The sequence below is a fragment of the Zootoca vivipara genome, chromosome 3 (assembly GCF_965207765.1).
Source record: "Zootoca vivipara chromosome 3, rZooViv2.hap1.1, whole genome shotgun sequence".
Taxonomy (NCBI): Eukaryota; Metazoa; Chordata; class Lepidosauria; order Squamata; family Lacertidae; genus Zootoca; species Zootoca vivipara.
In genome coordinates this window covers 86,784,989-86,797,154 of record NC_142586.1, presented here as the reverse complement: position 1 = coordinate 86,797,154, position 12,166 = coordinate 86,784,989, and the positions used below count along the sequence as shown (strand labels likewise).

Here is a 12,166-nt window from a genome sequence, read left to right as displayed (position 1 = left end):
ATCTCTCCTGACGTTTCCAGTCCATATCAGTGGATGGAGCTTGCTGGGGTGTATCTGTGCTCTGTGTTGCTGTCCCTTCCCCTCATTTAGTGCTCCCCCACACCCTGCAAGTCCCAGAAACTTGAGGCCCGTGTTGTGGGAATGCACACAGGTATTTGTCTACCTGTGCATGCACACTGTTTTGAAGGGGGGGGGGGAGATTGGGAAAATCTTGATTTAAGGGGACAAAAGTGCAGGCTGCCAGTTGGATGAAGAGGACATCTTGTGGGCAATGCCAAAGAAACCTGAGGCAGCTACAAATACACATTAAACTCTTGTGTAGTTGAGCCCTCCACTACGTGGATTGATTTACAGTGACATGGATAAGCCTCTACACTGCTATTATTTCTGTGCCATTCCATTGAGATCAATAGATAGCCTTTAAGCAGCCTCAGAAAGGCAGGATTTGATGGTTACCTGTGTAGAGTGTGGTGCCTTGGTTCATGACCTTGGTTTCCAAACCCATTAATTCCCTTTTTAAAAAAAACCCCACCAAAGGCAGAATAAAACTAAAAGGGGAAATGGCCTGTTTTAATTTTAAAGCTTATAATATAGTGTTGGGAAGGAGATGCATTTTGCCCGAGTGAAGCAAAATACTTTAGAGATGTAAGGCTGGGAATTACAGCTACTCAAACAACCCCTTGAGAGAAACTTACTGCTCTGAATCTGAATAACAGATTGAGATGGGCTAGGGGGTTGGGGGAGATGGTATTTAAAGCATTCCTGTGTGTTACATATTTCACAGCTTCATTCACACAGGGAAGGGGGGGCAAACATACACACAAAAGTTGTGTTTCTTTTAAAGCATGCATAGACATCTGCAAGAGATCTCCAAGCACAGGACTGTGACAGATCAGAAGGGGGTGGGGGTGTCATTAGCTGAATACTACTTGTAACATATTGGCTCTCCACAAATCTTTGCTCTTTAAATTCTATTTAAGAAAAAAGGAACAAAGCAAGGGGTTGTGTTGGCGAAAAGTAATAGAAAAGCAGTCTAGTAGAGAGCCAATATGATGAGGCAGATGTGGAACAGTTGCTTTTTCAACCGCACTTCTTGCAAGCTAGCTCTTTTCCTTACCATGATTTTCTTCTGTTCTTTCTTCTTGGTGTGCAATGAAAACAGATGGGTGCTTCTCCAGGAAAGAGTTGGACACCTCGAGAAACCTTTTCGGATCTCCTTGGAATATATTGCTAGCGGGAACAGAAGCGTAGCTGTCATTGATTCCTTTGCAATGAAGAACTGCAGCACAGGTAAAGCCTCTGTCTTTCACCCCACCCTAATTCTAATGTATTCCACTTACAAGGTTGTGGGGACAGTAGCACACATACGCACACATGCGCATATATGCTTTATTTTGTAAAAATTCTGTCAATGGAAATGCTTTGGGGAATATTTTTTTTTCCATTCAGTGCTTTCATCCTAATCTCAAATCCACTAGTGTCTGCACTAATAGAAAGACGGTGCTGCTTTGCACTGAATAGAAAAGAAAACTATTAATGGCATGACCAATTGTTTTGTCCAGGTACTCATAATAGAGTAAATAAAGCAGCTCAGTTGTTGTTTTCTACAAAAATTGGATAGAATTTTATGTTTATTTCTTATACATGCAGTGCAATTATATGCATACTGTATTTACTCAGAAGCAAGCCCTACTGTGTTCAGTGGGGTTTGTTCTCTGGTAAGTGTGTGTGGGATTGGAGTCTCAGGTTCCAGTCTTATCCTCAGTGATCAAGGAGTAGGGGCTCAGGGCCCCACTGAACATAATGAGGTTTACCTCTGAGCATATATGTAAAGGTCTGTCTCTTTATGGCAATATGCTGCTGTTGTCAACTCACTCCCATGGTAGGTGTTCCCAGGCCAACGTGGTGTAGTGCTTAGCATACTGGATTCCAAAGAGATCTTTGTCCAAATCTCATCTCATCCATAATATACTGTGAGGGATCTTGGGCCAGTTGTACCCACTCTGTGTGCCTCTGCCTGTTCTACCTTACAGAGCTATTGTAAGGATAAAGCAAGAGACCATTTTAACTCCCTAAATGAAGGGTGGGATATAAGCAAAATAAGAAACACATAAGAAAAGGTTTCAGATGGGTTGGAGGTGGAGATGACACCAAAATACTGCCAGCATGGAAATCCAGATCAAATCTGTTTGAGAAAAAGCCAAAAGAAGATGATAAATTCTTCAGTAAAGAATAATTATGATTTTACCTTAAGTAAAATTTTAAATGAATGGAACCAGTGCCTGCCATATTTAGAACTGGGGGTCTTTCAGCTTTCCATCTACCTAAAGCTCCATCTCTCCTCTTGAATCCCAGTCCCCTATGTTTATCTACAACCAAGTGATATCCAATGAGTCTTCCTTCTTCTTTTCTGCCCTATTCTATCATTAGTATTCATTATTTAACACAGCAGTCTGTGACTCTGTTTTGAATAGGCTGTTACTCTTACTGATGTCAAATGAAATTCAATTTTGTCTCTAATCAATCAAACTTGATTGATTTGGTGATCTGAATTACTTGTGCGTAATATTTCTTGGCTCATGATGAATGTGAAAAAATTGGCATTCTGGGTGCTGCAAAGTTTGGGGTTTGGTCTTTCATTAACCAGTGTTTTTTTTGCTAGAAAAGGAGGTGCAAAACTCCCTAGGTTGTTGAGCTTCTTTTAGGGAGCCACCAAAGTTGAACACATCTTACACAGACTTCACTTCCACAACCGCAACTTTTTAAGCACTTCCGCCTTGCTTGCCAGGCTCAGGGAGGGTTGTGCAAGGTGTGGTCTATTGTGATTGTATCCCCTTGATCAGGTGCCCTCTCCCACAGTCTGCTGGGTTCAAGTATGCTGAATTCAGGTGTGTGTATCTGAAGATGGGTGGCTAGGACAGACTATGGATTACAGTGGTACCTCTGGTTAAGAACTTAATCCGTTCCGGAGGTCCGTTCTTAACCTGAAACTGTTCTTAACCTGAATCACCACTTTAGCTAATGGGGCCTCCTGCTGCTGCCACGCCGCCGGAGCATGATTTCTGTTCTTAACCTGAGGTACTATTGCTGGGTTAGCGGAGTTTGTAACCTGAAGCGTTTGTAACCCGAGGTAGCACTGTATTTATATTTTCATTGTCCAATGAAATGTGCAAAAAAATGCACATTTTTGTCAGTGCTGTGGGATCCACTTAAACCTGACACATTTTAGAGTCTCAGCAGGTTGTAATCTGACCCTGAGACTAATGTGAATGTGGTAAGAATGAACAGGTACACAATACAAGGAGATCCTGGTGGGACTCTTGCAGGGGGGAAGCATGTTAACAGGTTTCAACACTGACTAGTTGCTGTAATTTCAAGACTTGTAGTAGGTATGTTCTTACTGATTTCATATGAAGCAAGATAGCTCCAACTCATAGTACCTGGAGATAATGTTTAACTATAGTTACCACAGTATGTTTTATGCCTTATAGAGATGCATTCTTATTACACTGAATGTTTGTGTGAGAGAGGATAAGAGGTAATGTTGGTTTAGGAACTTAAGAGGGTCTAGATTCCTGTTGTACCACATATTTGTCGCGTGATGTTAAGACAGTTGCCAAAGTTGCAGTTCTAACTCTGAATGAATCATTTGAAGTTGTTTCCAATTTCTTTTGATGCCGTTTGCTAGAACAAAGCTATATATTTTACTCTAGGTTTCTCCTTATCAAAGAAAAATAACAATACTTCCTTCCACCACTGCGGTGGTTTTAGGATAAATTAAAAACTGTAAAAGCAATCTGTGAAGTATGATGTACTTTAAAGCCTAGTGGGAGTTGTTATCCAGCTGTGTTTAGGTACCTTAATTCATATCTATGGGCGCTGTGAAGGGCCAGATGAACAGTTTTGCAATTTCTTCTGGCAACAACTTAAATCTAGAATGGAAATGTATAAGGAGAAACATAAAAGTATTAAAAGACATGTAGGTTCTGTTTCTTTGCCTGGCAAAAGAATGACTCAGTGTCCGCCAGTGAATGCTGTCTAAATAGCAGAGCTGTAGGAACCCCCCCCCCTCTAGGAAGCAGAGCCTGGAGCAGAGAGCAGAATTAAACTTCGGCGGTGTTCATGTTACAGTCTTTAGAGCTCAGTGAAGTTGTCCCCCACCCCTGCATTTCATAGCACTTTCCCCTAGCTGCTCACACCAACAGTGCATTTAATGTCTGATGTGTATCAGTTTGTCACACCTTGGCTGGAGTTGAATCAGGAAAGGCTTAAAGACCAACTGGTGTGAAGCTGGTTTGAGAAACAAAGTTATCTAACAGTAGTATTTCACAACAAAGTACCGGATACATATGCATTTTGCATAGCATAGTACAGACACAGATTAAAAAACTCAGCACTGGAAATGCAGTGTGTGCACAGCAAACAAGAGTGTGAAGAAAGCCTAAATGAATTTTGCAGGTAGAAACCCACCCACCCAGATCTGCTTTGAGGTTTGTCCTCCAAACTTCCAGAGAAGATATGGGGTTATTGTGGGCAGCACTTGTGGGGAGGAAAAAATCCATTGGATTTTTTCATCCCATGTGCACAATTATTTCACTGGATACAACCCAGGCACTGACCTTTTGAAATGGATGTGTGTGACAAGCCAAATAAATATTTAGCCTGGCACCTAAAAAAGAGAAGAAGTGAGAAAATGATAAATAGAGTAAGAGAAGAAAGGAAATTAATAGATAATCCCCAGACGATAATGAAAAAAATCGTCAAATATTATAAAGAGTTATATAAGAAAAAAGAGGAAAACAAAGAAGAAATTAAGCAATATTTAGAGAAACATCATTTGAAAATAAATATTGAAGAAAAAGAAAAAGAGATTGAAACACCAATTACAATACAAGAGATAAAAAAATGTAATGAGGAATAGTAAGCCAGGAAAATTGCCAGGCCCTATAGAATATTACAAAAAATGGAAAATATACTCCTAAACCCTTTAAAAGGCATAATGAATCAGATATTAGAAAAGGGTACCACCCCAGAATCATGGAAGGAAGCTTATGTTACTCTTTTGCCAAAAGCGGATACAGATGTAGAACTAATGTCAAGTTACAGGCTGATATCCCTCCTAAACAGTGACTATAAAATCTTCACTGGGATTTTATTTATTTATTTATTTATTTGTACCCCGCCCATCTGGCTGGGTTTCCCCCACCACTCTGGGCGGCTTCCAACAAACACCAAAATACATTAAAATGTCACAGATTAAAAACTTCCCTAAACAGGGCTGCCTTTAGGTGTTTTCTAAATGTCAGGTTCATCTCCCTGACCTCCGATGGAAGGGCATTCCACAGGGCGGACGCCACTACCGAAAAGGCCCTCTGCCTGGTTCCATGTAGCTTTGCTTCTCGCAGTGAGGGAACCGCCAGAAGGCCCTCGGCGTTGGACCTCAGTGTCCGGGCTGAACGATGGGGGTGGAGACGCTCCTTCAGGTATACAGGACTGAGCACATGGATTAAAAAACATACTTAAAGAGGTAATACACCCAAATCAAGCAGGGTTTTTACCGGGGAGACAGATATCGAGTAATACGAGAAATATAATAGAACATCTGGAATTTAAAATAGATAAGAAAGCAGCACTATTGCTGCTGGATGCCGAAAAAGCTTTCGATAACGTATCCTGGGAGTTTATGAAAAAGCAAATAGAAATGATGGCAATAAAGGAGAGGATGAAAACGGCAATAGGAGCAATTTATGAACAACAAAGGGCAAGACTAATAATAAACGGAAGCATGACAGATAGCTTCCCAATATCAAATGGGACGAGATAAGGCTGCCCACTCTCCCCTCTCCTATTTATTATGGTGCTTGAAGTTCTCCTAATTTAAAAGGAATAATGGTAGGAAAGAGGTCCTATAAAGTTCGAGTCTTCACGGACGATCTAATAATAACAACACAAGACCCAAAAGAAAATATACCAAGAGCTTTAGAAATTATAAAAGATTACGGGAAAGTGGCAGGTCTGAAAGTAAATTATAAAAAAAGCAATGCTATTAACCAAAAATATGGATAAGAAAGAAAAAGAAGAATTACAACAACTTACAGGTCTAGAAATAAAGAAAAAGGTAAAGTATTTAGGGATTTGGATAGCATCGAAAAGTCTGAATTTATTTGAAGACAATTATAAAAGAACATGGAATGGAATAAAAACGGAAATGGAACAATGGAGTAAATTACACCTATCGCTTCGGGGTAGAATATCGGTAGTAAAAATGAATATACTTCCTAAGCTAATGTATTTATTCCAAACGATAGCAATATTGGGGAGGGGGGTTAAAGGCTTTACCGAATGGGAAAAGGATATAACACAGTTTATATAGAATGGGAAAAGACCACAAAAAAATAACAGTTACTAACGGTTAAGAAAGAAAGAGGGGGATTTGCCCTCCCAAATCTAGAACTATATCATGTGGCAGCGAGGTTAGTCTGGTTGAAGGAGTGGGTGACTTTGGAAAATCTAGATATACTAGACCTGGAGGGAGTGGAAAATAGATTCGGCTAGCACTCCTATTTACTTTATGAGAAGGTCAAGGTCCACAGGGGTTTCTTAAACCATTTGGTAAGGAAATTGTTATACCTAACATGGATAAAATATAAAGGAATTTTAGAACCCAAGATCCCCCTGTGGACCTCACCAATAATAACGGTTAAAAAATTGAATATGGATGAAAAGATCGTCACGTACCAAGATCTATTAGAAAACAAAATGCGTTAAAATTGAGAAATTGAGAAGAAATAAAAGACTACCTTTCGGATTGGCTGCAATATTTTCTATTTGCAATATGTCTGAAATGACTGCACCTCATGGGATGTTGCTATGATTTAATAGCATTTGTGAATTTTAAAAGTAGCCCACTGACATCAGCTCAAAAGCTAGCTTGGACTTCTACAAGCTGTGGTTATCAACTTTGTAAGGCCAGAACCAAAATTTGTCCTTTTTAAAAAGCACTATGTAGTATCAGTAATGTAGTGTCAAAAGTACAATATGTTTTACTGAACCAATGGTAGCTATTGCATGCAAGTCTGATAAGAGTCTTCTACAAGCATAAACTGCGGCCAAATATCAGTAGCTTTAAGTTTCTTAATTCATTGACCATTCCGATTTCCATTTTTCTTTAAAAGGATAAGCTTTCTTCCTTTTGCTCTGGCGGATGGGAGCCCAGTAAAATGCATGGCATTATTCACTTCATGGTTCTTTTTAAAAGGAATAATTGTTTTGTGACAAGTTACCCACTAATATGTGAACCCTGAGCAAAGAATTTACTAACCACTTTTCTGCCATTGTAATTTGTAAGTGACATTATTAACAGTCACCCAATAATTTTTCCATTCCACAAGTACAGTAATTGGTACGGCAATATTTAGTAATTGATGGCTATTCCTAGTAATAAAAGCTGAGTTCATTTCCTGAGTAATGTATTGACTTATTAATGGCATTTAATGGTTTTCTTACTAATACTTTCTTTCATTTTTGAATAATTAAATTACTAAATCATTTCACAAAAAAACTTAATTAAATTAAAGCACTCAGTAATAAGCACAAGTAAGTGACAAGTAATTGTTTTTAGTTAGCATCAGTAAATTGAACGTGGCTAAGCAGGGGATTTTTTCGTCTAAGAATGGAGAAAAGAGCACAATGCTTTTAAAATATGTGAGCATTTATGGTATGGCATGTCTGATAAAAGCATCTTTTCTCAAGCTCAGCAGGCCTGAGAGGAAGCAATTAGCTTTAGGATCTCATGCTTAGAAGTGTAACTGGAAAGGCATATTTTGGAGTTTTTTTAAAAAAATTATTTTAAAGTTAACATCTGAAGTTCCTCAGCAGTGATCCTATTAATTGCTTTCAAGGTATCTGCAAGCAAGCAAAGCTCTCTCCAGAAGCTCAGCAGCAGCTGTCAGGGCTGTTTTGTTACATCAACACAGCATATGGAGCCAGGGAAGCCTTTAACAGCCCCCTACATAGCCACTGAGGATCCTGTGCCCTGTGTGTGTGTGTGTGCGCGTGCTTTCTTCTGTACTACATAGTCCCAGTTGTCATGCGTGGGATGTCATTTTAGTTACGATAATATAAGCCATTTGTTCTATAAGTCCCACTAAAATGGCTTTGAAGGGGCTTTTATAGGTCAATTCAGTGCTTGTTGTGCAGCATGGGGCAGGCGGGTTATGCTTTTATATCCCATCAGATTCCTCAACTCTTTAGTCTATTGGTGCAACCTGAGTGCAGATGGAGAAGAAATTTGACTCAGTTCACATTTGAAGGTGAACCCACCTAATTTTTTGCTTTTCGAAACCCTGTGTAAATTGAAACATGCAGGCCACCCTTTGAAAAGTGCCCATTCCTGAATTTTCAGTGCAGTTTTCCCAGCCAAGTAAAGTATATAAAAAAATGAATATGTTAGGTTAAATGGAATTACAAAAATGCACCTTTGGGAACCTTGCTTTGCATAAATCTATGTGTTAGGCATAGTTGCATAGGAAAAAAAATGTGTCTATTAGGAAAGAATCTGCACTAAAATGATGACAAATTTTCCATGAGGACTACAAAAAACGAAATCCAAAATGGTGTTGAAATGTGGAAACAGGGTAACTGAAGAGAACCATCATTTTCTTTAGCTATAATAAATCTGAATTTAATTCAAGGCTGCTTTATGAGTTTTTGAAACATGCATTGTAACCCCATCATTATATTTGCACTGTTCTTCTTTAAACATACCGTAAATGTGGCTCACAAGGGTGTATCCGTGTCATTAAAAGGAGAGGTCATAATTGACATTTCTATGTTACATCAGTGCATGGATTCAAATAAAATACCACTTAAAAATCAAAATATTAATGACCTACAGCAGTCTTGAATCTATGAGGGACTAAGAGAATTCTTCCACTCCCACTTTGCCACAGCTGGAAATGGAGAGTGATCAGAGCCATAAAGTATCCTTTTTTAATCACTACATATGATTTTAATTTTGCCCTTGCCCTTAAATTAAAGCTAATCCTAAGAGAAAAGCTGTTGATTCAGTGTAAGGAGATGAACTCCGTTATCTTCTTTCTCGGCATCAAATTTATTTTTATTACCATTAATTGGGGTCATTTAGTTTCCGTGGCGTTTTAACTGCTCAGATTTACTGAAATTGTAGAGCAGTAATACCTCACCAAAAAAGAGAGGCTATTTTAAGACCCAAATTTTTCTCTAACTTAATGAGAGAGCTCTGTGCACTAAACCAGTTTGTTAGTGGATTGCAGTCTGGTCTCAATTTTTGTGTGTCTGAAAACTAATACAGTAGTTTTACATAGTAGACTAGGATCCTTAATTACAGCAGTGCAGTCCTATGGCATGACTCTACGTCCCACTGAATTGAATATTTCCAGGTAAGCAGAGCTGGGAGATATATACTCCTACAGAACAGGATTTCAGCTGGAATCATGTTCAGCAAAACTGGTGTACTTTAAACATAATGTAACATAAAGAATTGACTTAGAATCTAAACTGTAAGAAAGTAAGATGAGATTTTCTGGATCAGACCAGCATTCTGTTCCCACAGTGGCCAAACAGTTACCAGTTACCAATGGGAAGCCCCAAAGCAGGGCATAAGTGCAATATGCTCTTTCCATATTCATAACATTCAGACATGTTATTGCCACATCTGAGCATATGTGAAGAATGACACCCCCCCCCATCTCTCTCCTCACGAGCCTGTTTTAGATCCAAATATCACTTTTAACAAAACAAAATCCCAGAGTAGTAGTCAGATGGAAATATCCCTAAAATGTTATGAAAGTGTAGTAGATGGCCCAAAAAGACACATCTTCTAAAGTCTGGTTGAGTTATTAATACTGGCAAGTAATACTATTTTATATAATTTCTTTATTTTCTAATACACAGGAAGCAATAACAACCACAATAAAGAGGAAAGAGAAAGGAGATCAAAGCAAGAAAGGGAAAACTAAGGAAGGTTATGAGGAGGGAAGAGGGAGCAGTAATATTCCACGACATTTCTGTGCATTCTGGCTCCCACCGCGGTGTTCCATTGTGCCAGAAGCGGTTCAGTCATGCTGGCCACATGACCCGGAAAGCTGTCTGTGGACAAATGCCAGCTCCCTTGGCCTGAAAGCGAGATGAGCACCGCAACCCCATAGTCGCCTTTGACTGGACTTAGCCATCCAGGGGTCCTTTATCTTTTACCTTTACCTAATATTCCTTTACCTTCAACCATCCAGGGGTCCTTTACCTTTACCTAATATTCCTTTACCTTTAGTATTCCAAGATCAGCATTATAATTACAGACTATTGTCCTTCATAAGCATATTATCCCAAAACATTTTTCCAAAGAAATCCATGAAAAGAGGGCAGCTTAGGAGTAATACTGACTCTGTCTCCGCAACTCCTATGTTCTTTAATCTTTTCCAACAATGCTTTGTATATGGCATCCCCTGCGGTGCTCCGGATCCTAATTTTAAGAATTGCAAATTTGTAGGAGTCAGCATATATACTCCCTCCCACATATGCAGTCATACAAATTTCTGCTGCACCCTCGATAATAAATGCTTGCAATGTGGAAAGGAAAAGAAGAGGAGAATTGAATGGATTAATTGGGAATACAAAATCAAGGCATGTGAAGAATTGGGTTGAGATAGAAATAAACAAGGAGGAGGGGGAAAGTAAAAATGAGCTATGAGAATCAAGTAATTGCAGAACAGTTACATGTGAATGGTGGACATGATAGTGGGTTTTAAGGTAGGCAAGAATTATATTTATTAATTAAGTAAATTTAACTAAGTGACTGGGGATACAGTAATCAAATAGGCAAGCCCGAGGAAGAATTCATAAACAAATACGTAGCTGACTGAACAGCCAGAGAGCCCACGTAAACAAATAGTTGTTCTCTCGGTTAATTAAGCAAAATGATTAAATACAATGGCAATCAATCAGTTCATAAAATGATTAAATGAAAGACTAAATGCAAAGACAGAGGAACTAGATGATCAGATGAAGATTGGCCCATTATGTTTGGAACAGTTCACTTAAATTATAGTAGAGTGAATGAGGGTCATTACAAAGAGCAATGGCAGAAAGATCGAATAAGCCCCAGAAATGTAAGGGGTGGTGGCGATTACTAGAATGATTGTGGAGGAGCAAAGCAACATTGGCTGCAGAACAAAGAGAAAAACACTTTCCCAAAATGAGGCGATTGGTAAAAAGGAAGTTGAATAGTAAAGTCAAGAGAGCGAGTTCTCTCCCCAATGCCCAGGACTTGTTTAAAACTACAATATTATATATGCCTCAGATCAAGAGAGGTACTGTCAGGACCATAAGGGCGGCAGCATAGTTGAGCAGAGGCAAGAGGCAAGAAGCTCAGGTCCTGTTTGTGGGGTTTCCCTCATTACAATGTATATGTCTGAACCCACAGGCATCTGGTTAGCCACTGTAAGAACAGGATGCTGGACTAGATGGGGCATTGGCCTGATCCAGCACGCTCTTCTTATGTTCTTAACTATTGTATTCTCTCCCCCTGCCCCCGAACCTTTCCAACTGTATTCATTGTTTCATATATTGATTCTGTTACCCTTACTACGCAGATAAATAAGAAGTAATGGAATATTCAAGTTCATTGCTCCTATAGTGTTACCATTATTGCTGTTATTGATTTATATGTAGCCACTAGTAACCCCTGAGGTGCAGAATAAGAAAGTGTGCATTATGTTCATGTACTTGCATTAATGAAACATTAAGCCAGAGAAGTTGAGCTCTGAAAGATCAGGGAAATCTAAGGCATTAAATTTCTATCATGGAGTCAAACAGCTCATATTTTCTGTAATGCCCTTTAGTAATTTACTATAATATAGTGACCTACTCTTTAAAATGGTTGTCAAGTGCCCTACAAAAATGATTCGCTTTCTTTCGCTTAGGTAGTGAGAGTGCAGTACTGTACTCGTGTTATTATTCTGGAGTTGGAAACATACCTGTTTAGAAACTTACTAAATGTTCCTCTTCCTACCAGCTCCTCAACAATTTGATTGACTTTCTGGCAGTGGCTCCTACACTGTTTATCTCTGGCACTTCATTTCCATCCTCACTGCTCTTCTATTATTATTATTATTATTATTATTATTATTAT

General features: G+C 39.0%; 1 protein-coding gene across 1 annotated transcript in view; it reads left to right on the top strand.

Annotated features, from left to right (window-relative positions):
- ALK (ALK receptor tyrosine kinase) overlaps positions 1-12,166 on the top strand; it is a 582,689-nt gene that overhangs the window by 366,799 nt on the left and 203,724 nt on the right. Inside the window, exon 5 of the mRNA XM_035110504.3 lies at positions 1,163-1,290. Coding sequence (XP_034966395.3) covers positions 1,163-1,290 — 128 coding nt within the window. The remainder of the gene's footprint in view (positions 1-1,162; positions 1,291-12,166) is intronic.